At 57.3% G+C, this 27,426-nt stretch overlaps 1 protein-coding gene across 1 annotated transcript; it reads left to right on the top strand.

The window, feature by feature from the left end:
* Positions 1-831: 831 nt before the first annotated feature.
* SCARF2 (scavenger receptor class F member 2) lies at positions 832-19,352 on the top strand. The gene is made up of 11 exons (XM_030959019.1): positions 832-850; positions 4,697-4,756; positions 6,292-6,393; positions 6,705-7,224; positions 7,322-7,540; positions 7,913-8,041; positions 10,398-10,501; positions 11,200-11,317; positions 12,662-12,783; positions 16,903-17,055; positions 17,366-19,352. The coding sequence occupies exons 1-11, from the start codon at positions 847-849 to the stop codon at positions 18,568-18,570; spliced, it is 2,736 nt and encodes a 911-aa protein (XP_030814879.1). The 5' UTR covers positions 832-846; the 3' UTR covers positions 18,571-19,352.
* Positions 19,353-27,426: the final 8,074 nt, after the last annotated feature.

The following is a 27,426-nucleotide window of genomic DNA, read 5'->3' as shown; positions in this document are numbered from 1 at the left end:
GGTGGGATACAGGATGCTCCGGGTATCATGGTGAAGCTGTCCCAGGCTGCTGGGGATTGTGGAGTTGGCAGCCCCAAGACCCTCGTGTTTGGCTTCAGAAAGTGGATGCTGGCACTGTCTACCTGTCCCGGGGTGATATTCTGCCGGCCGGGCTGGGGGCAGGGTCTCGGGAGATGGCACTGGCTTCTCCCGGCTCCCAGTGGTCTCCGTGTCCCACAGGTCCCTTTGCAGAGCAGCATCACCTCAGCTGAGCAGCTCTGCAGCACTCAGGCTCGGTCTGCCCAGGCTCCCGGGCCAGGCTGGCCCCAGCAAGAGGGGAGAGAGCCGCACAGTCACTGCCTCCCGCCTGGGAGAGCTGGATCCCCTGTGCTTGATGGGGGGCCCAGGCCATAAATGCACCTTTACATCTCGCCTGTGAGGTCAGACGAGTCCACAAGGAAAACATGTGCTTCAAGCGAGAGGGGCCGCATAATGGCTCCATTCAGCAGGGCCACAGGGCGCTGGTGCCCCCTCCTCAAATTACAGCCGGAGTTTCCTAAGGAGGCATTTCAGGAGCCAGAGCAGCTGCAGCTCCCAGCAGTGCTGCTCCTTGACAGCAGGGAGCCGTCCCTCCTCGGGGACGTGGTCTGCGCAGCAAAGCTGCCACTGCATCTCGGGGTGGCAGAGGGAACTTGAGTAGTGTCCCCACCTTGTTCCTTGTATGCTGCTGTCCCCACGTGCTGGGGGTGAGGGGCCTGGCTTCTCCCCATGCAGAAGGACCCCTCATCCCCACGGGATGAAGGTGGGGGAGGTGCTGCACCAGCACCACAGGCCTCGCACTCACTCACTGTGCCACCCGTGGGTGCCATGGCTATGAAAGAGGCACTGGATGTTGAGTGGGACAGGTTGGTTGTGTCCATCCTCTGGCAGGACTGGGGTCTGCAGGCAGCCTAGGGGCTGGGGATGATGGGACACAGACAGTGCCTAGGAAGCTCAGATGAGGTTTGCATCATTTTCTATCCCTCACCCTTCTGCAAACCCTTCTTCCCTCTCCACCCACTCACTCGGCACCCACCCCCATCATTGCTGTGTACAGTGGACATGGAGGACTCTCCATATGTTACCATCCAAACCCACCCCAGTGGCCCCAAGGCCCTGATGCTGCAGATCCTGAGGCCAGGGGCAGTGGGACTGGAGGTGGCTTTGGGAGGAGGTCCCAATGTCCTCCCCCCAAGGCTGTTGGACCTTGTTGGACCCTTACTTCTGCAAAGCCCCTCCAGACATCCTGTGGAGATGCCACCATGGGTTTCAGAGGCCTCAGGATTGTGTGATTGCTTGGGACCTGGATCCCAAGTAGAAATTCAAGGAATAATTTAGGGCAGAAGAAAAAGGCATATTTAGGGCTCTTTGGGGTTTTGTGTTCTAAATTCACTTATCCTTAAATTTGAAGTTCTTTTATAACTGGTTTCCCATTGGTATGACCAAAGGTGCCAGTGGTGACAGCCTGGACACTGCTTTGACCCTGTCCTGCTCTCTTGCTAACACTCTCTTTTCCTTTGGTCTTTAATTTTATTTCTCTGCCCAAAGGGTTTCTATTTATGCTCATGATCCTATTCCTGCCTGCTGTGGGGATCTGTCTCTCTGTCTGCACCCTGAGGCTGGTGTCAGGGAGCTGCAGCTGGCATCAGCTGGGGAGTGCCAGTGCCAGGGACCCAGTTATCCCAGGAACACTGTGTGCCAGCTGGGTGGCACAGAGGAAGATGAGCACTGGGGTGATGCTTGGAAGGAGCAGTAGGGCGGGGATGGAGCAGCACTGGGCATGGCGAGGGTGCCAGTGGTTCTCTGAGCACCAGGAGTGTTCTGGGTGTCCGCAGGGCTCCTTTGCAGCTCCATGCACTGGGTTGAGCTGGGTGGTCTCACATGGGACCACATGCAGCAGCTCCCAGCTGAGCCCCAGGGTCTTGTTCCTGCAGGGATGTGAGCCTGCTCCTCATTGTTCAGGGCAGGCTGTGCTGGTCTGATTGAGGAGCCACCTCTCCTGCCTCAGAGGCTTCTCTGTAGCCATTGGCAAAGTGATTTCCAGGAGCAGTGTAGGATACTAATCCACAAGAAAAATATTCTACCTTTGTGAAAAGCCTGGGATCATTAGCTGAGATCCCAGTGATGCTCAGCATGAGCAGGACATGGCTATGGGGCAGGGGCAAGCCTGGCATGGAGGATTTGTCCCTGCAGGTGACAGCTCCAGCTCTGCATGCAGCCCACTCCTTTTCCTCCACATCAGCTGAGGTCTCAAGCCCTGGCCACAGCTCAGAGGCAGCTTTTCATTGTTTTTTTCCCAGCATTTGTAGTGCTTTGAAGGAAAAAAAGTATTTGCAGAGTGGATGTTTGCAGTGCCAGGTCCGTGTGGGTCAGGAACGAGCTTTTAAACACAGCTCTCAGTTATCCTTTTCCAGTGGTCAGGGGGCATGTGGAACAAGCCCTTTGTCAAGGAGCTGAGGCCATGAAACACCTTTTAGTCCCACACCCTGATGAGCATTGGCGACCTGCAGCCAGCACTGACCCTCTGTGGACTGGCTGTGCTGGGACCAGTCCTTGTACCTCACTGGGAGCAATGGTTTTCCAGTGTCACATCCTGGCTACCTCTCCTTGCCACAGGACCAAGTTTATTTGCTGTCAAAGCTGCTGATAAATGAGATGGGTGCTGAGCAGGGTGTGGGAGGCCATCAGCAGGCACAGGGAAGGAGAGATTAGCTATCAGGGAACAGATAAGCCCAAATCCTGCGAGGTGGTGGGCTGGCTCCCAGCTGGGGGTGGTTGTGGTGCCGCTCACCTCCTCCAGCTCATGGCAGAAGTTTTCCCCTCCTGCCACCATGTCCCAATAACTCCCAGGTCCCCACCATCAGCTCATCACAAAGGATATTTTTTGGCACATTTCAGGTGATGCCCATTTTCGTGGCCAGGCTGAGCTGTTGGAGGCAGGTTTCCAAGGTGGAAGAGTTTCCTCTGGTAAACCTGTGATGATTTCATTCTAAAAGCCGCCAAACTGAATTTCTAAAGGGTGGATTGGTGAAAGCAACCCCAGGTGCAACAGTGAGGCTTTGGCCATGCCATGGGAGGGCAAGAGCACTATGGGCCCTTCTCCACTTCTGCTTGGGTATCCCAGCACAGCTGGCAAAGATTTTTGGGGGGCACAGCCCGAAGCCTTTTGCAGAGAAGGACCTTGACTCCAGCCTGCCCAGTCCTCAGGGAAGCGATTTGGTGGTTGCCCCCCCTTAGCCATTAATCCCATGCATTAACCCCTTGCATGCTCGGCGGGAGCAGAGCCCCCCCTTGAGCCCAAGGGTCCCTGTGGGGGGGTGTTTGTGCCGCTGCCATTGCAGCATCTTGGGGCTGCTTCCACGGGCTGCAGAGATGGAGCTATTTTGGGCTCCGGCTGCAAGGCATTTTTTCCAGGCCTTGAATCATTTTTGTGGTTCTTTTCTGCCTCCTTTCCAGCTTTTCACTGTCCGCCCCGACGAGGGGGACACGGCGGGGCCGGGCGGGGCTGCGGCCCCGGGGCCGCTCGGGCCGAGGCGCCGCTGGCAGCTCCCGCCCGGCCCCGGGATGAGGCGGTCTGGCAGCCAGACGGGGTCCTGTGACTGCGCTGCGTTCGAGCGAATACTTCCTCACTGTCTCCTCCTCTTCTGCATTTGTTACATATAAAGAGGAAAAGGAAAAAAAAAAAAAGAAAAAGAAAAAGCCAGATGCATTCCAGGCTGCCGCGCCAGCCCAGCCCGGGTGAAGTTTTCCTTGACTGCGGCATCGGCTGGGGCTGTTTGCGACCCTCCAGCATCGCTCCCTCCCTGTGGGACCAAGCGGTGTGGGTCACCCCAAGGATGAGTGGGTGGCTCCAGGGATGAACAGAGATTTCTGTGGGGTCATGGGGAGTGTACTCCCCACCCCCAATTGCAGCATCATGAGCCCCCAAACATTTGCCCGGGGGGGGTTCTTTGACGAAGTGTAGGTGAGATGTCCCCACGTGTCCCTTCCCAGCAGAGAGCTGAGCATCCCTGGCTGAGCCTCTGAGTGGGTCTGAGCCCCCGTCCTGGTCAATCTTGTGCCAAAAATGTCCTGCCTGATGATCCTGTGCCTGGTAGTCCCTGGAGGTGATGGCACTCCAGGACTCTCAAGAGCTCAGGGACACATTCCAGCTGCCTGCAGTTGCCCCCCCCCGCTTCTACATAGGGACATTCCCTGGGAGCTCGCTGTGTTCCAGCTATTCCAGCCAGGTGGTTCCAACCTGCCTTTGGGATTCCATCCCCAGGCCACAAAGCACTAGCCTGCAATTCAAGTCATGTTTTCCTCTGGGACATTTAGAACCTTGCCTTTTTTTGGGGGAGGGGAGGGGGCGGGGGAGGGCCTTTGGATTTTTTTTATTGTGGAGGTTGCACACATGACTTTTGCTTTTTCATCACTCATTAATGGGAAAAACTGGATCTATTCTTAGTCCTAGCATCACCTTAATGGCTGGTGGGGCATCCATGGGATCCCCCAGCAGATCCATTAACTCTCTGTGTGCTGGAGGAGGAGCCAAGAGCTCTCCTTCCCCTTTGGAGGTGCAGAAACTCCCAGCAGGATCTCTTACCATCATGGCTTCAGTGCTCCTGGTGGGTTTTTGGGAAGGGCCAGGACTTTCTGAAGGTTGTAACTATTTGTGATGCTTTTTTCTATCGCTGCAGCTCCTCGGTTCTCGTGTGCTGCCAGGGATGGAGGCAACAAGGGAGCGAGTGTTTAATAGGTAAACACCAGCATTTTGCTTCATTGGGCTCTGGCCATCCTTCACTGAGCCCTCCTGGCCTCACCACCACTGTCAGGGGCCACCTTGATGTGTCCTGTGGCTGGGACTCCCTGGCCTGGGGCCCTGCAGCCAGGGTCCTGTCTCCCTGCAGCGCCCCAGGCCAGCACGGTGTGGATGGAATGAGTGCTCAGCCCCAGTGTCAGGGGTCACAGAGCTGTGGGGGTTTCTTTCCTTACCAGCCAGCTCTGGGTCTGAGGACTTGGGGGTGCTGCTCGGGGTCCTAAGGGACAGTGAAGTGTCCCCCAGGATGAAGGTGCAGCTGCAGGGATGGGACTGAGATTCCCCACAGATGCTGCAGCAGCGTGGGGACCTGAACCAGAGCCAGCAGTGAAGCTGAAGCTACCCACACCAGGCACGTGGTCTCTTGTGGCCTCACTGGGAAGAGGCTGCTGGGCTGCCAAAGACCACTGAGCTTGGGCTGGGGTCCTAAAAGGTGTCATAGCTCTTTAATGGGGGCCACAGCGAGCTCAGCATGGATGCTCAGCATGAAACCCTGGGAGCATCATTCCCTGCATTGCCACCACAATGGAGGCAGCTGCTCTGGAGCTCCCCCACAGTCTCAGCTGGCCACAGGGCTCACCACACCCCAGGAGAACTGGAGGTGGCACTTTGCAGCTGGGACCAAAGTGCACATAACCAACTAACCCACTGTGCATGAGCCCTGTAACTACTCACTGCATGTGCTGAGAACGGGATGTGCCTGTTTGGAGGGGAGAAGGACAGGATCTGGCAGGACAATGGGGGGAGGATGGTCCCACAGCGAGCTGTTCTCATCTCCTGCCCCCAAACCTGCTCTAACCTTTAGACTCACTGCTCCTAACCTGTGTAATCTGTCTATTTTAGGGATTTCTATAATATCCATCACCGTAGGTCTAACAAGTCCCAGGTAAGGTGGCTGGGATGGGTGGTTGTCTCTCCCTGTCCCAGTGCCTAAGGAAGCTTGTCCAGGGCGGTGTGGGATCTGCGAGTGCTGCCTGCACCACATCCTGTGCTTGGCTGGCTCCAGGCATCAGTCTCAGCATGAGATCCTCTCGGCAGGAGAGGGGCTGGTGGCCTTTGGGGGCAAGTGGCCACATGGGAGAGGCAGTGCTGGGATGACAGTGCCCACAACCCCTCTACTCTGTGTCCCCTTCTCCCCTCTAGCAATGCGGAGCTGAGCTGGGACAACACCGTTGGGTGCAGCCTCTGGCAGGGACATGGCTTGGCTGGGTGGCAGAAGGCTGGTGGCTGGGATAGATGGCATCCTCTCTGGGTGGCAGAGATGGAGCTGAGCTGGGTGACAGGAGGCTGGTGGAATTTTTCTGCAAAGGGGCCCATCCAGCCCCAGGCAGCTGCTTGCCAGGATAGCACAGTGCCGCAGCTCAGCAGGACTCAGAGGGTCACTGCACAGCCCTTTTTCTGCTCTGGGGGGGGGTCTGGGGGGCTTTAGGACACAAGCACTGGTACTCATGGCTGCTGTCTGTCCATCTGTACAGCCGTGTGCGAGGGGAACTTCACCTGCAAGGAGAACGAGGTATGCGTCAGGCCCGGCGAGTGCCGCTGCCGCCACGGCTACTTCGGTGCCAACTGCGACACCAGTGAGTACTGGCGGGTGCCTTTGTGTGCTCAGGGGGTTCACCGGGGTGGACCTGGCTCATCCTGGGGTGACTTTCCAGAGCAGATCATCAGGAATGGAGCTGTGACTGCTCTAGCTCTGCCCTTGCCTGTCCCCTGGCTCTGTTTCCCAGGGCATTGTCCCCTTGCCGGGGTCTCCTCTTAGATCCAGTGCACTGGGAGGAGGAGAGGGAGGACTGTGATCAAGAGGTGCTGGGGAGACTGGAGGTCTCCACTGGTGCCTGGATGGATTTGCCCCTGTGGGCAGTGCTGAGGCCGATGGCTCTCCCCACAGAGTGCCCCCGGCAGTTCTGGGGTCCTGACTGCAAGGAAATGTGCACCTGCCATCCCAATGGGCAGTGCGAGGATGTGACGGGCCAGTGCACCTGCAACCTCAACCGCTGGGGCCCCAAGTGCGAGAACATCTGCCTCTGCAAGCACGGCAAGTGTGACCAGAAGACGGGCAAATGCACCTGCGAGCCCAACTGGTGGGGCCCACAGTGCTCCAGCTCCTGCTACTGCAGCCACAGTTCCCAGTGTGACCAGCAGACAGGCAACTGCCTGTGCCAGCCTGGCTGGTGGGGCCGTGGCTGCAACAACCAGTGCTCCTGCAACAACTCGCCCTGTGAGCAGTTCACGGGGCGCTGCCAGTGCCGGGAGAGGACCTTCGGGCCTCGCTGCGACCGCTACTGCCAGTGCTACAAGGGCAAGTGCAACCAGGTGGACGGGACCTGCACCTGCGAGCCGGGCTACCGGGGCAAGTACTGCCGCGAGCCGTGTCCGGCCGGCTTCTACGGCCAGGGCTGCAGGAGGCGGTGAGTGGCCATCCCTGCTGGCTCTGATCTGGTACCAGTGGGAGGTGGCAGCAGGAGGATTTGGGCTGTGCTGGGTGATGGGTTCCCCTCGTTGCAGGTGTGGGCAGTGCAAGAGCCTGCAGCCGTGCACCGTGGCCGATGGGCGCTGCCTGACGTGTGAGGCAGGCTGGAATGGCACCAAGTGCGACCAGCCCTGCTCACCTGGCTTCTACGGAGAGGGCTGCGAGAAGCTCTGTCCCCCCTGCAAGGATGGCCACACCTGCAATCACATCAATGGCAAATGCTCCCACTGCAATCCGGGCTGGATCGGAGACCGGTGAGTGCAGCTGGGTGCAGCACTGGGTTCTGGGAGAGCAGTGCCTGACTTCCCTGATTCTCCCAGGGAACAGGGTCACTGAAGGGTTTTGCAGCCCTGGAATCGATCCTGGGCACAGTAGTTTGCAGAAGAGCATCCCAGCTTGAGAGCTGAGCTCCACTGACCCATCCAGCGTCCGAGGGGCATAGGCAGGGGTCTCGCAGACTCCCTCCAGTTCCATGGCCGTGTCAGTGGGCTCAGTCCATCCCTGTACCCCTCTCCTGGCTTCAGAAACCGCAAGCCACCACGGTGATATACAGCCCCATCTCCGTGCATGTGGAAGGATGCTGGAGGTCCCCAAGTGCTCCAGCATCTTGCCCTCATCCCTCCCAGGTGTGAAACCAAGTGCCGGAACGGGACATACGGGGAGAACTGCGCCTTCGTCTGCAGCGACTGCGTCAATGGCCAGTGCCACTTCGAGACTGGGCAGTGCCTCTGCCACCCCGGCTCCCATGGCACATAGTAAGTGAGGCACTGGTGAGCTTGCCTGGGGGCACCTCATGGCACAGGTGATGCTCAGGCACCTCCTGCCCCCTTGTGCCCTATGCTGTTGCCAGCTGAGAGGTTTCCTGCAGCAGAAGCGCTCTTGGGCGATAGCTGGGATGATTGGTGAGCAGAGGGGGAAGGACAAGCTCACAGAGCAGCAAGGGGTGTTGTGCTTTAGAAAAGGCCTGTTTGGCAAAAACAAATCAACAAAAAGTGGTGGTTTTTTGGGGTTTTTCAAGTCAAGGGTGGAATTTCTATCCAAAAACAGAGAGAAAACCACATCACAGAATTACAAACAGCCTCACAGGGATGGCATTCCTGGGGGGCTCCCACTTAAAGCTCTGCCTCTGTCTGGGGTCTTCCCCAGGCCTTCTCCTTCCCCCACTCCAGGGGCACAAGGGCCATCGAGGGTCTACTCATCCTCGGGTAGTTTTACCCAGTGTGGGACTGAAATGTTGTGTGAAAGGATGAGGAAAGCATTTTCCAGCCAGCTGGGACATGCAGACAGCTCCCGCAGGTCCTGCTGCGTGGTGCTCAGGTTTTCCCAGCAATTAACAGAGGGTGACAGCAAGGATGGGGATTTAGAGCTGGCATCTTGCCCATGCTGGCATTTCACTCAAGACATAAAAACAGGGATCATTTGCATTTTGGGGGGTGGGGTGGTGGGGCTTTGCCAACTAACTGTGGTGCTGGAACAGTTGCTGGACACTGGCACCAGTTTAGGATGCCCAGCCTGAGGATCATGGCCACCTTTGGTAGCAAAGGCAGAGGTGAGAGGGTCTCAGGGGGGTGTGGTGATGCTTTCAGCACAGTGCCAGAGGGCAGAGTGTGGATCAACCTGTTCTGAGACTCTGGCACAGCACTGGGAAGGTGGGGATGGGGGATGCTCAGGATGCAGCCTTGGTGCTGGAACCTTGAGCTGAGCTGTGCCAAGTGGTGCAGTAAGGCAGGCTCAGGAATGTTCTGGGTGCTCAGGCAAATCCCTGCGACTATATCCAAACCAGTGTTTTTGTCAGCAGGGTACAATTTTGCTAAAAAGGGGATTTCTGCAACGAAGGCACAAGCAACATCCTTGCCATACAGAATGTCCTCTCAGCTCTGTGTCAGGAGCACGCTAAAGGAGCAGCTGCTAAAATATTTTTGTGTGCACAAAGTGCTTTATCTTCTCTGTCTTTCCCAGAAGTATCAGACTCTCCTGGAAAAAAACCACCCTCCTCTGCTCTCCTAAAATCTCAGCCTGGGACAGAACTGTGGGGCCAAGTGGTAGGGTGAGAGGTTTGGCCTTGCTGGGGGACTATCCCTGCTCCTGTTCTGCTGCCCCATACAGCGCAGCAGACGCAGGAGCTCAGCACCCATCCTAGCAGGCACAAGACAGGCACACAACTGGCACATGACAGGCACACAGCAGGCACCAGGCTTGGCCAAGGTGGCACTTTGCAAGTTGTTGGAGTGTGAAATGGGCTGAGCAGCCTTGGGGCATGGTGCCCAGGGCTGGGGGCAGCTGTGTCCCCAGGGGAGTGGGTTTGGGCTGGGGCCCACTGGCTCTGTCCAGCTGCAGCCACTCCAGCTGGGATGCAGCTGGCAGAGGATTTGGTGCCCAGCAACGCTGCCAACATGTCCCAGCTCCAGCTGGGTCCTGCTCTGCAGTGCCTGGCCCATGGCTGGGGAGGCGGGTTGGGATGGATCTGCTGACACCATGTTTTCCATACTCCAGCCCTTGAGATTTGTGGATCGGTGCCCATTTATGCTTGCCCCCATCATCTCCATGACACCATCAGGAAGTCATTTTACCAGCAGTGGAGATTTGGCACCAGGCATAACCAAACTGGAAGGGTCTTAGGGCTGCTCTGTTGTTTTTCCTTCTTGGAGGCAAAAAAAAAAGTCAATCTGGGCACTTTCCCAGCTTGTGGCCACTGTGGCTTTGCCTGGTTTGGTGGGGGGTGGGGCTGGAGTGCCGTGGCCATGTCACCACTGAGCTGAGCTGGAATCCCTGAGAGTGACATCAGGGTGTCTTTAGATGTGACTGCTGGGTTGATGACCTTTCCTAATTACTGTGTCTAATGGGGAACTGACATGCAGAGAGCAGTAAGAGTGTCTGAGATCCAGCTGGGCCAAATCCCTTGAGTGATGGGGCAAAGCCATTGCATGGGTGATGGGCTCCTGATCCCTGTGGGTTAAGGGTTCCCCCAGGGTGTGGAGGAGCTGTGTCGGAGCAAACTGGAGGCGTGCTCCCTGGAACATGGAGGGTTTGGGAGAAGCTGGCAGCCAAGTGGCTCCCACTGTTGTGCCTGGGGTGGGGGATGCACTACTCTCATCCAGCCCTTCCCTCCAGCTGTAACCTGACTTGCCCTCCTGGACGCTACGGAGCCAACTGTGCCGAAGTCTGCGGCTGCCACGATGGCGCCTGCGACCCCCTGACGGGCGCCTGCCACATGGGTGAGTGCCAGCGCTGGGGCTGGGCTCTGCCACGGGCTGGGCTCTGCCACGGGCTGGGCTCTGCCATGGGCTGGGCTCTGCCACGGGCTGGGCTGTGCCGGGCTGGGCTCTGCCACGGGCTGGGCTCTGCCACGGGCTGGGCTCTGCCACGGGCTGGGCTCTGCCACGGGCTGGGCTCTGCCATGGGCTGGGCTGTGCCACGGGCTGGGCTCTGCCATAGCCTGGGCTCTGCCACGGGCTGGGCTGTGCCATAGCCTGGGCTCTGCCACGGGCTGGGCTGTGCCACGGGCTGGGCTGTGCCATGGCCTGGGCTCTGCCACGGGCTGGGCTGTGCCATAGCCTGGGCTCTGCCATGGGCTGGGCTCTGCCACGGGCTGGGCTCTGCCATGGGCTGGGCTCTGCCACGGGCTGGGCTGTGCCATGGGCTGGGCTCTGCCATGGGCTGGGCTCTGCCATGGGCTGGGCTCTGCCATGGGCTGGGCTGTGCCACGGGCTGGGCTCTGCCATGGGCTGGGCTGTGCCATGGGCTGGGCTGTGCCATGGGCTGGGCTCTGCCATGGGCTGGGCTGTGCCACGGGCTGGGCTGTGCCATGGGCTGGGCTCTGCCATGGGCTGGGCTCTGCCATGGGCTGGGCTCTGCCACGGGCTGGGCTGTGCCACACGCTGGCCCCGGGCTGAGCCACGGGTCTGCCTTGCAGAGGCCAACCAGAGGATGGGGGTGATCGGGGCAGGGGCCCTCCTGGCGCTGCTGCTCATCCTCCTGCTCTCCCTGCTCTGCTGCTGCTGCGTGTGCCGCAAGAAGGACGAAGCCAGCAGGTGAGTGCCGGGGCCAGGAGGGATCTCAGCAGGTTGGGAATGCGGAACATCAGTGGGTTCTGGGATTGACAGGGGAATGCAGAGCCCGTGCTGGGACAGTGGCTGTGCAGGGAAACTGAGGCAGAACTGTGCTGCTCACATGACACCATGTGGGTACAAGGGTCTGAGCGGTCCTGCTGCATCATCAGGGCTGATGGAGGGACTCAGGGTGAGCCCTTCCAGGGGAACACCTTCCTGCTCTGACTTTGTTTCTCTCTCGTGGGCCATCATTTCACAGACACCTGCCAAGTCCCCTCCAGTCACTAGGGTATGGAGCTGATCTGCAAAGGGGGCCCTGAAATACAGCAAGGGCTACTCAACACGGCCAAAACCTTCAGAACAAATCCCTGGGCAAAGGGATGAGGCCTAGGGGACAGGGGGGATGCTGTAAGGATGGGTTCCTGCAGCAAGGTCGGGATGCTGACAGCATTTTAGAAGCACCAGGTTAACATCCTACCATGATAATAGGAGTGGGGACAGACTCAAGGCGGGGGCAAAGGTTTGTGCTGCTCAACAAGATATGAGAGGACTGTTGGAGCTCCTCCAGATGTAGAGAAAACCCCCTCGTGCCACCAGCCACTGCACAGGAATTTTCCAGAAGCTTCCCCCTGCAGCCCTGCAAGCTCAATCCCAGCCAGGCACAGCTGGTTTGGAGAGCCTGCAGGCTGCAGGTAATGATCCTGCAGATAAAGCACAAACCCATCAGGTGAGGAATGGCCCAGGGAGAGGGGAAATGGCTCCAGACAGTTTCCTCTCTCCCAGGGTGCCCAGACCACAGTGTCCCCAGACTGCTGGGTGACCCGTGGAGCTGTCCCAGCGTGGTCCCTTGCAGGTTCCCTTGAGTCAACTCACAAAGCCACTCACTCCCGTGGCTGCGGAAAATTGCTTGAAAACGTGGCCCCAGGAGGCTTCAAAACCATAGAGCAAATAAAGAGAAGCCACATGTTTGGCTTTGGGTTGGGATGATTTTTTTTTTAAGGTTTGGGGTCTTAACCAGACATTGCAGGTATTTTGGGGCTGCACTGCCAATGGCCATGGTTGGATCCAACCTTCCCACCATTCCCTGGCACTGCTCGACATCCTGGTGTGATGCAAACCGGTTCCTGGGGCTGGCAGCAGCCTCTGTGGGTCCTCAACTCCTTCAGCCTGGGCACACCCCTGCTTTTCATCCACCCCATTATCACTCCAAAACCCCTTTGCACTTGCAGCATCCCTGAGCTGCTGCCTGTCTCTGTTGCCCATGCAGGCTGTCCCCACCCCGGGAGGGGAGCAGTGCCTCTGATAGTGCCATTACCTTTTCTGCAGCTCCAGCCAGGACCCAGCAGCAGCCAAGAAGCCTCCAAGACGTTTGTGTGGGCGGTTCAGCCGGATTGGGATGAAGCTCCCACGCATCCCCCTGCGCCGCCAGAAGCTGCCCAAGGTCATGGGTAAGGCGCTGGGGTTTGGGGAAGGTGCAGAGAGCCAGGTTTTACTCCTGTCAGGGCGGCACATGTGGCTCAGAGCAGCCTTTGCAGCCCCAAAGCAGGGTCATGAGCATGGCAGGGCAGTGGCAGGGACATACAGATACCTGGGAGCATTTCAGTAGTTGGTGTGAGCTCACAGGAGCTCAGCCCTTTCTGTCTGCAGCTTCTGGATGTCCAAGCACATTTTGCTTTGTGAAGATGCAAAGGCTGTACCTGGTTCTAGAGCTCTGCTGAGTAGTTTTGGGTTTATACTCCTGAGGTTCCCCAGGAGGGGAATGGTCCCTGTCACGCAGCAAGATGCCTCGTTAGTGCTTCTGATCCTGAAGTAACCCCAGGAGCCAGAGCATCTGGGCAGATGCCCTCCCTCCTGCCATGTGCAGCAGAGTTGAGGATGGGGGCAGAGATTTGGGTTGAGCTTCACACTCTGCCGAGGCACAGAACTGGCTTGTAGGGAGCTGCTCATACCTGGCAAAGCCCCTGACCTGGCACTATTGGGGACCCCCTGCATCCCAGCAGCTGGGGAATGCTGTCCCTTGTACTCTGAACTCTCCTTGCAACTCTTCCTAGCATGGGGAGCTGGGGATCTGCTGCAACCCCATTAACTAAACTTTGTGTGAAGGCAGCAATCCCTGCCCTGTGCTGGGACGCATTTCAACCCCAGCCCCCTTCCTGAGCCCAGCCCCTCCCTGGGGCCACATCCTGGCACACAGTGGCTCAGCCTGAGGCTAAATCCCTCATCCCAGGCAGGACACAGAGGTGACCCCCATCCCAGCACACCATGCACTACTTCAGCACCCAAGCTGGGGGGATAACCCCTCGCCATGAGGGGCACAGCAAAGCCCCACCTGGAGCAGGGTGTGCCAGGGCCCAAGAAACATTCCTGCTGCAAGGATAACAGAGGATCATAGAGGCTGTGTTTGTGCAAGGGGCCGGGGAAGGGCTTGGGAAGGACAGAGGGTGCCTGTGTGCAGTGAGGGTGAGGGGGCTGCCTGCAGGCAGCTGGCAGCAGTCCAGCTGCTCTGTGTACACAGGGCAGCAGCAGCCCAAGGAAAGGCTGAGGGTGCTCAGGATGGTCTCAGCTCCCAGCAGGGCTGGGGCTGTTCCTGGAGTCTGTCATGGAGCTGAGAGCTGGCATCTCCCTGGAGGGAAAGGTTTGGCCAGGGCGTGCCTTGTGTTATCTGGCACAGTGGAGTCCATGTGGGCTCCAGCAGCTCCCAGTCCCACTGACACGTGTCTGGCAGTGCCTCCAGCCCCCACAGGGTCTGGGGACCCCAGGGTGACAGTGCTCTGTTGGGTTGCCTGTAGTAGCTGCCCCCCTGATTCCCAGTGACGAGGCTGCCACATCACGAGCGCACCTGGTGCTGTGGAAGCCACAACAGCCAGTGTCCACCTGCAGAGGCCATTTGTTCCCCATGCTGGTCCTGCCCCGGCAGGGGGGTCCCAGGATTACTGAAGTACCCCATCCCAAGGGTCAAGCCAGTGCTGGAGGTGCTCAGGACCTTGTGGGGATGTCACAGTGCTGGCCCAGGCAGTGGTCACTCTGGATCTGCCCACAGTCCTGGCCATGTGTTTGCTGACACCAGGTGGGTTTTTTCTTCTGATCTCAAACACCAGTGAGCACAAGCCTACTCATGGTAGAACATTCCCAGGTGGGACTGCAGGTCTTGAAGCCTCACTAGAGCTCATTGGGTGCCTGGAGCCTCAGGGTCCTCCCTCAAAACTGCTCCCCAGCCTTGGCACCAGTTTTGGATCCACAGCATCTCCCCAAGGATTGCACCTGAGCTGTCAGCCTGCAGGGCCACCCTGGGCTCGCACCAGCAGCCATAGGGCCAGCGTTTGTGGACCTCTGTGTGTGGGATTTGCTCACGTCACCCTGACGATGCCGGGGCTAACCTGAGCCCAGCACCCCACCACGTGTCCTCCCCAAGCAGCAAAGCTCAGCCAGACCCAAGGGTGATGACGATCATGGGGAGCTTGGCATGAGTGGGAGGGGATGGCCAGGAGGACTCTGGGATCCCTCTCTCATGATTCTTCTGCTGCTGTTCTCTGCCTCATCCCAGTCTTGAGACCAACTGGCCACTGTGCAGGCAGGGCTGGGGTTGTTATCCTGATACTGTGGCTCCAGGAGATTTTGGGGAGCAGTGACAGGTAGAGATATGTGGGAAGCATCCACATTTCTCTCAGTCCCAACAGCCAGGGAAGAAAAATTCCTGGCAACCATGCTGGAGACCCCAAGCCTCCCAAAGCTTCCAGGTGCACTACATATCCTTATTTTATAATCTGGCTGTGTCATGGGTCTCCCTGCAGTCCTGGAGTTGCCTCGTGGCTGTGAGTCCCAGCCCTCGGCACGCCTCCTCTCAGGAAGCATCTCCCTTCATCCGCTTCCAGACGGCTGCTTTTAATTTTCTCTTTTTGGTTTTTATTACAAGGAAAGCCATGTTAGAGCTGCCGCCTCCCCCTCTCTGGGCCATTTGCTCTTTAAATATCTCTGCTTGGGTTTTTGTTTCTCCTTGCTCTAAGAAGCCCAGCTATGCATGGGTGAGTGTGTAGCACTGCTGTCATTTTAACAGCCCTACATGTCTGAAGCCAGATTCCCTAGTAAAGGAAAACATTCCAGTGGGCATCCCAATTACACTAAAAGTTATTTAAAGTTATTTTATTGTAAATCAGGGATGTGCTGCAAGGTTCAAACAGTCCAGGCAGGCCGTTGCAGCATGACTGGGATGTAATTGGGATGTTCAGTCAAAGGCAAAAAATACCTGGCAATACCCATGTACAGCTGGGACCCTCTCTGTGCATGGGGTTTTCATGGAATCACAGACTATCCTGAGCTGAGAGGGACCCACAGGGATCATCAGTGCAGCTCCTGGCCCTGCACAGACACGCCAACAATCCCACCCTGTGCCTGAGAGCATTGTCCAAACACTCCTGGAGCCCTGGCAGCCTTGGGGCTGTGCCCATTCCCTGGGGAGCCTGGGCAGTGCCCAGCACCCTCTGGGACCACCCTTTTGCGGCCCTTCATCCAAAGCAAGGCTCTGCTTTGCTTTGGAGGTGGCCTGTCACTGTCCCTGGGGACAAAAGCCAGTGGAAGGCGATGGGGACAAGTGCATCTACTGCTGCATGGCTCTCTGGGAGGTTCAGTCCCTCCTCCCAGCTGGGTGCTGCCCCAGTTCTGTGGGTACCCGAGGAGGCTGCTGAAGCTGTGGGCACCTGTGGAAGCACCTCAAGATGTGTTGGGACATACGCTTATGCAGAAAAAAGCCTTAAAAAATACCAAGCTGAAAAAAAGGCACTCCAGCCCAGACAACTCCTAACTGCTCAACTTCCCCTCCGCAGTTTTTCCTCTGGTGGTTTCTCTCTTCCACTTGGCTTCTCTGTGGGTGGCCCCTTGGCAGAGGGGCAGTGCCAGGGTGTGAAGGGAGGGATGCTCCCACTCAGCTTCAGGAGGGAAGAAGCTGGCAAAGGGATCAAAAAATGGCAGAATAGGGAAAATGCACATCCCTCTGCTGCAGGCTTCCTTTGATCATCCTGAATCCGTGTGCAAAAGCACATGAAAAAGGAAAATGCAGACAGTGATGCTGAAGTGGGAATTAGTGGAATTAAAGCCAGCAGCTAATTTTCTCCCTGGGAAGGGGACAGTCACAGTGCCAGGACCCTCTTTGCAGGGTGGCTGTGCTGGGTTGCACAGCTCATGGGTAACCACCAAGATACTCACCAAGTCCTCATGGGACCCAGGGTTTGGGTGACTTGTCCCTCCACCATGTGAATCCTCAATTTGGGCAGCTGGAGACGGAGATAGATGGAAGTGTGAGGCTTGAACAGACTCTGCTGCCCACAGCGCAAGCATGGGGGATACTGGTCACCACCACTGCTGATTGATGGCTTTTGTGGACACTTGGCTGAGGGACCTGGTGGGACTGTGCAGCAAGAAGTGTTCCCATGCCTTGGATGCTGTCCCTGTCCCTGACACCCAGCAGGAAGCTGGGCAGTGGGGAGCTGTGCAGCTTCCCACCCTCCTGGCGGGCAGCGGGGACTGGGGGGCTTGGCAGAACTGACACTGACAACAGTTCCTTGCCCTCACAGTGGCCCACCATGACCTGGAAAACACCCTGAACTGCAGCTTCATCGAGCCACCCTCTGTGGTGGAGCAGCCTTCCCCATCCTGGTCATCCCGCGGCTCCTTCTCCTCCTTTGACACCACGGACGAGGGGCCTGTGTACTGTGTCCCCCATGAAGGTGAGCAGGGTGCATGCCCAGGGGACTTTGGGGACAATACCAGGGGCCTGCTCTATGGAGAGCTGTCACTCTTGCATGGTGGGGACCGTGTCACCCTGGTTTCTGATGCCCCAGGAAGGAGTGCGGGTTCCAGTCATGCCTCCCATACGGTTTCAGAGCTCCCTCCTCCAGCATTTGCTGCTCCAGGGTTAAGAGCCAGGAGATCTCTGAGTGGGAGCCTGACTGGTAGGACACTGTCCTGCGGGAGCATCTCAGTCCTTCCCCTCCGCAGGCACATCCCGTCTGACACTGCTGTGCTGTCTTCCCGCAGAGAGCATGGGTGACAGCAGGGACAGAGGGACACCTGCCAGCCCCGGGGACAAGCTGGTGGCCCCAGTCAGCGGGGAGGAAGCAGGAGAATACACGTTCCTGAAGGAGACGGGCTCTGTCAGAGCCTTCCCGACCGACAGCAGTGAGACCCCCCTGCTCAAGTCCTCGGACAGCGAACGCTCCTCCTGCGGCTCGGGGTCGGCCGGCGCCGCGCTCTACGCCAGGGTCGCCCGCCTCTCCAAGCAGTCCAGGGAGGAGGAGGATGCCACCGCGGAGCCCCGCAGCCCCGGGAAGCCGCCATCCCCGGAAAGGACCAAGCCCCGTCCTCCAGACCCGGCCACAAAGCCCAAAATCTCCTGGATCCACGGCAGGTACAACTCTGGCCAGTCCAACTCGCTGCCGGCACCCAGCCAGTCCCCAGAGCAAGTGGCCGCTCGGTCCGGCAGCCCCGAGCAAGGCCAGGGTTTGGCCAAGAGGAAGAGGAGCCCGAGCGAGACATCGGCTCATGTGCAGGGCAGAGCAGAGGAGAAGGGCGGCGCCCGGAGCAAGGAGAAAGCGCAGAAGCAACCGAAGGAGCCCGGCGTCCCCGAGGGCAAATCCAGCCTCTACGGGGAGCCGCAGTCACCCTCCAAACCCAAGCAGAGGAGCAAAGCCGGCTCCGAGCCGATGGAGACCATCAACGGGGCGGTGCAGAACGCCTTCCGAAAGATGGGCGCCTTCCAGCCGGAGCGGCGGGCCGGGGACACCAGGGATGCTCCTTGTAGCCCCGGCACCAGCAAACCCCGCTCCGAGCCGCTGCACCCCCAGCTGGCCTCCGAGCTGGCCGCCCAACTGAAGGAAAAGACTCAGAGCCTCAACAAGGGGGACGGAGGCATCCGGGCGAACGGGGTCGGTGCCCAGCGGGAGAAGCCCACCCCTCCGCAGAAAGCCAAGCGCTCGGCGGCCGCCGGTGGCCAGAAGACCAGCAAACCCCTGCTGCCCACCTCTCCCCATCTGCAAAAACTCATCCCTGCGGCGGCCGAGGCGGCAGCCGGGGAGCCCAAGTGGATGGAGAAGCCAAGTGCCTGCAGCGGCCAGGATCAGACTCTCCCCACTGAGCAGACAGCCAAGAAAACCCCCATTAAGAAGCCTCCCAGGAAGAAGAGCCGGGAAGCGAGCCTGGAGCCCCCCAGGGCAGCTGCTGTGCCTGCTCAGGCAGTGCAGTGACCAGAGCCGGGCACCGGCCCCGCACCGGCCGCACGCCGGGAATGACATTTGCCAGCACAACCAGCGAACGTGGGAGCCTGGACTGGGCTGGGGGCACTGGAAGAGCCTTGATCCTCCCTTTATCCCCCTCCACCTCACTCATCTCCCTTTTTGCCTTAGTCCCCCTGCCCTAGGACACGGTCCCTTACTCTGTGCCCTGCTCCTGCTCCCTGCCCGGGTCTCAGCCCGCCCTCTCCGCGCGGGGCGGGACCGCCAGGAGCCGGCCCGGCCGCCAGCCCGGGGGCTCCGTGTGTGGCGTAACCCCCCCTCCCCTTTTTTTGTAGCAGTATTATCGACCGCATAAGCAGCGCTTGTTGTACTAGACGTGCCCACGGTATATTCTGCAGTAACCGAGCCGCTCGCTTCCCGCGCTCCGCTCCGGTCTGTCGGGGTCGCGGAGCACGGGAGAGGGAGGGAGCTGCTCCTTAGTGCCCTGGGCAGTGCCAGAGATGTGCCCCACGTCCATCGCTGGCAGCAGCTCCCCTGCCCCGGCGCCCTCCAGGCACAGCTCTCCACTGCCGGTGCATGCCGGAGTGGGGTCGAGCTGGTTTCGACCGATGCCACCCTCCCTCCCCTTCGCCGCGGCGCTGCTCCTGGCCAGGAGGAAGCACTATTTATGGATGGAGGTGGACGCCCTTCGGGTTCCTGCATCCCATCCAATGGAGTTGGAGGGATTAGTTTGGTATGAGAGAGCCTGGCACCTCTGCAGAGCGCTTTCCTAATAAAAATGTATTTCTTCCGTAGCTGGGTGCCATCTATCCCTGCCCCAGCCTTCCCGTGGGCGGGCAAGATGCCTAGCCTTGCTTGGGTGCTACCTGGTCCTGAGTGGGATGCTGTGGGGAGATGGATGACCTTGCAGCAGTACAGGCAGGTGGTAACAAGCAGCAGACAAATGGGAGGCAGGTCCCCACTGGGGCTGCTGCTACACATGCTCACCTGCCATCAGAGATGAGCCCTGAGGACAAGATGAGGAGCTTCCCTTCCCCCAGTATCCAGTGTTATCTCAATGGCTTACTGGTCCCGTGGTCAGACACTGCTCAGTGTAGCCTGGGTCAGGCCCTGAGGTTCAAGAGAGCAGAGAGCCCACCCCTGGGTGCTCAGGGTGCTGGGACACAAATGTGGGGGGCATGGGAGTAACCCCCTGCCCAGGTGCTGCTAGCTCTGTCAGCATTTGGGGTCTTCACACAGCCCCAGGCAGGATGGTGCCAGAGGACAAGGCTGGGACAAGCCCAGGGGCAGCCCAGAAGCTGAGGCTTCTCCCACACAGCTTCTGTCCAAGATTCCTAAGCAGGACTCTCCCTGACATTAGAATTGGGGCTGTCTGCTTCTGGGGCAGCTGGGGGCATTGGTGCCCACCACTGAGCCCTCCTGTTCCCACAGTGGGGGTTGATGTCCCAGAAGACCACCAGACCAAAAGGTCAACCACAGCAATCTCAGAGGTGATGGAGGCAGCTGGTGAACACCAGAATGGGATGAGACCACATGGAACCAGGACAGCAGCCAGCCCGGTACAGCACTCAGGAGGGGATGGGGCTCTGGCCCACCCCTGGGCATAGCTCAGCATTGTGTAGCTGGAGCCAGCACAGTACCTGACACTGTAACACAAAGCTGAGGAATGACGTGTCAGCGTTCTTTCACAGGCTTCTGGTCACCTTTCAAAGTTCCTTCACTCTCTTTCCCCTTTCCTTCAGGTTTTATTTGGGAAGATGAAGGTGAAGGAAGGAAGATGAAGTGGGTGAAACTAGTCCTGGGACATCACACAGTGCAGAAAAAGGAGTGGATGAATGAGCTCAATGTCGCCAGATACAAAACAGAGAAAATCAATAGAAAAATTGAGACACTGAATCCATGAGACCTGGGATGGCATCCAAGCCCCTCCTTCCACCACGGAGGCTGTTGGACAAACTGAAAAGGCTTCCAAGACACTCAGATTAATAACTACTCATAGGTTAGTAAAAGAGAAGTAAAGGAGTTGAATGCAGGCAATAAAAATCCACTCTCCTGGAGAGGAATTTTATTCCAAGATTGAACCTGAATCTTCCAAGCTTCAGCTGGTGACTTTACCCCATTGCATCATTCAGCACCACCAAGAAGGGTTCAACTTTATCATGAAGCTATGTTAGGGGAAATTTAGGCTGATTAACAGGGACTAACACCCCCAGAGGATGCTGGGCACTGCCCAGGCTCCCCAGGGAATGGTCCTGGCCCCAAAGCTGCCAGAGGTACAGGAGCATTTGGACAGTGCAGCCAGGGATGCACAGGTGGGATTGTTGGGGGCTCTGGGCAGGGACACGAGCTGCACTGGATGGTCCTTGTGGGTCCCTTCATCTCAGGATATTCTGTGGTTCTCTGACCTTAGCCACTGACTGTCCTCAGAATCCTTCCCCCAGCCCAGCCCTGCCCCCTCCTCCTGGTGCAATGCGTGCCAGCCCCATGAGCATGTTGATATCCCTCGTCCAGGCCGCTCCAGTTTCTTGACATCCCTCTTGAACAAGGAGACCACATCTGGGCACTTCCTTCAGACATCTGCCTGTGTGACAGTGGTCACTGGGGTTTTCAGGTGAGATGAGAGACGAGAATGTTGACTCCATGTTCAGAAGGCTTGATTTATTATTTTATGATACATATATATCTTACATTATAACTATACTAAAAAGAAATAGAAGGAAAGGTTTCTAGAAGATAGCTATGCTAAGAATAGAAAAGAAAGAAATGATAACAAAGGCAGCTCTCTCGGGCTCTGTCCGAGATAGCTTGGTCCTTGATTGGTCATTAACTATAAACATCCAAGATGGGCCAATCCAGATGGACCTGTTGCATTCCACAGCAGCAGATAACCATTGTTTACATCTCATTGCTGAAACTTCTCAGCTTCAGCAGGAAAAATCCTTAAAAAAGATTTTTCATAAAAGAAATGTCTGCAACATGCCTGTGCCCTTCCGAGCAGCTCCCACCATGGGCTTTGTCTTGCTCTGAGGAAAAACAATAAGCTGATGTCCACCCTGAGGTTCTCTGTTGCTTCCAGGGTTTTTTCAACAGGGTCCTTCCAGCTCAGACAGCTCTTCCCGTAATGTCCTGTGATGCCATCCATGAGAAGGACATGGATGAGGGATTGCCACACCTCAGTATCAAGAAGGGCTAATGAATCTCTTTTCCAGGTTCCAGGCATCCTGCAGGCTTTCTTCCCACCACTGCATGTTGGATATCTCTGACTGACAGCTCCTCATGATAGACACCAGTGAGGTGGTCTTGTTCAGGGGTTTACTAATCAGCAGAGGCTGAAAACCATCAAACAATTTTCCTGCAGCTGTGAGTTCCACCAGGAAATGACACATCCTTGCTCTTCTGAGCTGCTTTTCAGGGCTATTTTGGGCAGGCAGAAAACTTTGACCTCAAGGAAAAACCAGCTGAACCCAGTCATAATGTGGAGAGATCAGGTGTTCTGCTTCCCCAGAGACAGAGCAGGATCCACCTTCCCTAACAGACAGGTAGGGCTTTTGGTGACAATGTGGTGGCCATGGCTGAGGAGAAGTTGTGGGAGTGGCTGTGATGGAGCCACCAGCCCCCATTCCACCAGCATATCATCCATGGCATCAGAGGAGCACAGTGGCACTTTTGGCTTATCGTCTCCTCCACCAACACTGCAACACTGATCTTCCTCCCATTTCCTCCTGATTTCCCAAAGCGGAGAAGGAGCTGTTGGGTTGGACAACAGCACGTGTTTTGGCTTGGCCAGCGAGCAGCAATGGAAGCCAGCCTGCTGCCAACAATTCATTTCCTGTTTCAGGCCCTACCAAAAATAAACCCAGAAGGGAAACTCCAATGAGAACGAAGCACACAGGAGACAACCCAGAGCTCTCAAAACTATATAGGAAATTTCTCTCTCAGTGTTCACTAGGAAGGGGGATGGCAGTGTCAGAGGGAATTTCATGCTGGATGGGGGGATGTGAAGGGGTTTGGGCAGCTCCTTCAGAATTATAGGAATATAAATATATATGCAGCTGACACTTCCTGTGGCTATGTTATAGGTGGGGAAATGGCCATTTCCTTCTTTGCCTCACAAAGTGGATGCAGGATCCTGACTGCCTTCCCCAGGACACTTGGCTCCAGGGATGGCCACACTGGGGATGCTGCAATGTCCCCAGACCGTATGGGTGATGTCCTCATGCAGCCACCACCCAGCAGGCACTGGGCTCTCCGCTGCCAGGCTGCATGATCACCCCAGCGGGGACCCCAAAGAGGTGCAGTCACTGCAACACTGCCAGAATCACTTCCCATTCCTCAGCACAGCCATCGGCAACCTCATCAACATCTCTTGGGGATAGTTGGTGTTTGAGGAGGGCTCTGGTGGTGTTTCAGTGGCAGGAAATAGAAGCCTTTTGCAGGCCATCAGCCGCTGCTGTTGTACTGTCCTGGTACCCACCAGCTCCTGACCCAAGTAGCACCAAATCTGCCCAGCCAAGGATGGGCCCTGTGCTCCTGCAGGATGGCAGCTCCAGCATCAGCGTCCAGGAGGAAGGAGAAACCTGTGCCCCAGGGGTCCCTGTGAGCATGGCTGTTGGCTCTTGGACCCTGCAGCACCAGCCCTGGCATGGCACAGACACCTTGATCCAGCTCCTGCAGCTTTGCCTTGGGATGCTGGAGCCTCTGGGTGGGTATGTGCAGCCTTTTCCCTCATGACAAAATGGGGCAGGGGGGTGGGGAGTGCTTTGTCCCTGCACCCCGTGCCCAAGATGCCACAAAACACAGGACATTGATAGAAATACATACTCCAGGAGTATATGCACTCACATAAAAATATGTGTATATATTATAAACATAATTTTTAAGTCAATATACATTCTATATTTTTTTATTCCTGGAATGTATAGGAGTGTATATTATATATAATTTTTAATATATATAAATAAAACATAATATAAAAAATGTATTTGTATGCACTCCTATACACTCCAGGAGTAAATGTTTTACTATTTCTATATTTATTTTTGTATATAGACACCTACACTCTCCTAGGTACTCCCACAGTACATGGTACATATACTTCCACATTTATAACATAGATTTATACACTTCTGTAGTTTTATATATACAGTAATATATATCTATACACACACAAACACAGTATGTATATATACACAAAAACTTGTGTACTTACCTGTTTTGCTAAGCTCCTGGAGCTGAAGGTGTGGACACTGAGGTGAGACTAAGCCTGCCCACAGCACCCAGGTGCCAGCCCCATCCCTGCTGGCATCATGGCAGTGCCACCCAGGCACCTCTCAACACCGTGCCCGCAGACCAGGTTTTGTAATGCTGAATCCAACAAGTGCTCTTCTGGGTCCTTCCCTGAGGACCTGGGCTTCAGGGGGCTCCAGCACAGACTTGCAGGGAAGCAGGGCAGCAGGATGTCTGGCAGGGACTTCCCCTCCCGGCACCATCCCAGCAGCAGCTCCAGGCTCTTCAAGCAGGACCTCTCTAAAGCCATTTTGCCCCCACCGATGGGCACTCAGGGCTGGTCACCTCCTCTGCCCTGTCCTGCACTGCCATGCATTGCGTGGGCTTCAAAGTGGGGATGCACCTTCAGCTCATGGAGACCTCAGGGGCCCTGTGCAGCCCCGCCCGTCCATCCTGAGGATGGGGATCCCATCAAGGTGCGCTGGGCTGGCACAGGGAGCGCGCTCAGGTGTGCGCAGGGAGGGGCTGCAGCCGGACCCCACGGCAGGCATCAGAGGGGGGGCATGCCACACCTCCCGGCCTCACTCTCTGCAAACCCACCTCGGCCTCATTTTAGACTCTCCCTCACCCATGGAGTAGCGGAAGTGATCCAGGACCCCAGTTAGTCCCTGGCCGCAATGAGCTGCACAGAGCAAAGGAACTTCTAACACACGGAGCCATCACTGGGCAAACCCAAGACCCTGAGCCTTTATTTCAGCCTCTGCAAGCATCATTTGGGAAAAATCCATATTTTTGCAGGGAAAGCATGAGGGCACTCTATCCAAGTGTTTTGAGCAGGAGAGGAGGAATAATCAGGCGGAAGTCAGGCAGAGGCTCCGGGTACCTGATTCATCCCCAGCCTGTGCTCCCGGCCGCATTGCTTCTGCCCTTGTTTAGTCTGGGTGGGAGCACAAATCACTGCTCAATGTCATCGCTCTGCCCGGATCTGGATTTCATTAGGAGCCACATGATCGGCCCTGGCTGCTGCTGGGGGCTGGCCGCGCTCCCCCCGAGGAGCTGCACAGGATGCAGGGCGGGGGTCGGGGCGTGGGGCTGAATGGGCTCCTTGTCTGCAGCAGAGAAGCCGCAGCCACCTCGTTGGGATGGGTGTTTTGTCGCCCTCAGGGGCTTGGAGACCCCGAAAATATCCTGAGGGGAAGGGAGTGCAGCCTGCAGCTGTCCCCTGCTCAGCTGGTGACTGTAGGGGCGCAGCAAGGGGGACCCTAGGACCCAGGAACTGGGGGTCCCTGCCCCTGCCCAAAGTCAGGCTGCAGACTCGGAGGGACACGGGGGCCAACTGGGCAGCCCCAGCCAAGAGACAGAAAGGGTTGGCTCCAGGCTGCTGCAACCCCTACATACAGTCATATCCTTTACATCTCTTGCATCCTGTGGATCCTTTACATCCCACTGCAACTCTTACATCCCGTTGCACTCTCTGAATCCCTTGCAGCTTCCTTGCATGCATTATTAATAGCCTGCTGCAGCCCTTTAAGCATCCTGTACATCCCTTACACCCCTTGCATCCTTTCTGAATTTCTTATGTCCCACTGCATCCTTTGTGTCCCCTGCAGCCTGCTGTGTCACTTGCATCCTGTACATGCTTTGCACTCACCCCTTGCAGCCCATGGCCCCTGCACACAACTCCCAGCCAAGTCCACACACTTCAGTCTCATCCGAGGTCATCCTTGCTTATGAAGCCCTGTGCAGTGACCTGGGAGCACCTGCACCAGCCAGCTGGGAGCCTCTCCGGCCGGCCCAGGGGAAGCAGCTCCTGCCCCTTGCCCAGGCTCCCCAGGCAGGGTGTTGTCCATGGGGTGATACAGACCTGTCACCTCACCTCAAACAGACCTGACACACTTCTCTCTGCAGGTGGCAAAGACATGAGATGCTCCTGAGCTTCTGAGCCACAGCCCAGGTGAATTTGCCCTGGCTGAACATCCATGTCCCATCCCAGGAATGATGTGCACTCAGGACACGTGGCTGCTGGCATCTCCTCTGAGTCCCTATGGAGCTTGGCCCAGACAACCAAAGCCTGGACATGTTTTCTGCCATGTTTCCAGTGATGCACGCTGCCCTCCCAGCCCAGGAGCCCTGGGTCTCCCAGCTACAGCAGCAGCCAGCGGGCAGGAGAGCGTGCAGGCTTCACCCGGCACCTCCGAGAGCCAGCGACCACCTCGATCCAGGTCTTATTTTAGCTGCAGCTCAGGGGTGAAATTCCTGTTCAGATATTCAGCTCCAGAGGCCAGAACAGGGGAAACACTTTTACTCTGAAGTGTTTAAATTGGAATAAATCCGGTGAGCCTGAGGCTGAGGCTCTGGCAGTCACAGCCATGCCCTCCCCTTGCCCAGGAGATGAGGTGAGGGCCCACAAAAGGTTAAAGTGGCCTGAAAAAGGAGGGGGCAAGGCTGGGGACAGGTGGCAAAGCCAGTGTGGTGGCTGACCATGCAGCCAGTGCAGGGTGGAGTCAGGGCTGCTGCTGGAGCCCCTACCCCAGAGGGCTGGTGCAGCTCTTAGAGGGTCCAAAGAGGAGTTGGAGGAGACTTGAGGAAACCATCCAAGCCAAGCTGGCTGAGGAGAGACAGATCCAGCCTTGACGAGAGCAGCCCCCCAGACCTGGGCCTGCGGGGGGTTGCTGCTTCAGGAAAACCCTGGCTCCAGCCCTGGCTCAGGCTCCAGCCAGGGACCGACTGCAGGCACCGTGCCTTGGGCTGCGCTCCTGCCACCGGCCCAGGCCATCCCGGGCCACACTGGTGCCATGGCAGCAGAGCCACTGCTGGGATGCTCGCCAGCTCTCAGCCCAAGGACCAGCTGATGCTGACCTGTCCCTGACTCCACAGGAAAGGCAGTAAAGCTATGTTTGGGGCAGAATTTGCAGTGCATTGACCTCTTTCAGTGACAGCTGGCTGTCTGGTGACACCACACTCACCAAAGGCTGGGGAGGCCACTCCCAGCTCTGGAGTGGTGACTCAGAGCCATGGTGATGTGGCAGCTCTCCTAGGGACTCCAGGCTTGGACAGACATCTCCTGCAGGAAGGTGTATGCTCAGGGTTCTCGGGGATTATTCCCCATGGAATATACCCCCATGCACCAGGCTCCACAGACACTCCACTCCTGTTGTATTTCTTGTCCCCCTGCTTCCACCCAGCCTCCTTTGCACCACCAGCATGAGGAAAGCCCCACAGCTGGTTTGGGGGCTCAAGAAGCAGCAGCAGGACAAGATCAGCCACAGATTCCTCTGTGCCAAGGCAAGGAACATCTCATTCTCCCAGTCCAGAGGTCCTGTGGCCATGAGCATCCAATTGTGGCCTCATCCTGCCCAGCAGGGAGAGTCCCACTGGGCTCTTCCCCAGCCACTCTCTCACTCCATGGTGGGGGTGACAGGGTGAGTAAGGACAGACGGGCTTTCTCAGGTCTGTCTGTCCCTTCACAGTTCAATCCAGGCTTAGTTAAGGTCTTCCTGGGCATCACAAGCCAAATGCAGGGTTGTTTCTGCTCTCAAGCCCCTGGGTCCAGCGGCCATGGTTTTGTCCTTGGTGCTGGAATGTTCTAGGGAGCTCAGGAAGCACCCGTGTTTCCTCCACCCATGTGTCACCTGAGCTGCT

Source organism: Camarhynchus parvulus, chromosome 15 (assembly GCF_901933205.1).
Source record: "Camarhynchus parvulus chromosome 15, STF_HiC, whole genome shotgun sequence".
NCBI lineage: Eukaryota > Metazoa > Chordata > Aves > Passeriformes > Thraupidae > Camarhynchus > Camarhynchus parvulus.
Note: the sequence above shows the minus strand (reverse complement) of the source record. Positions and strands in the feature narration are given on the sequence as shown.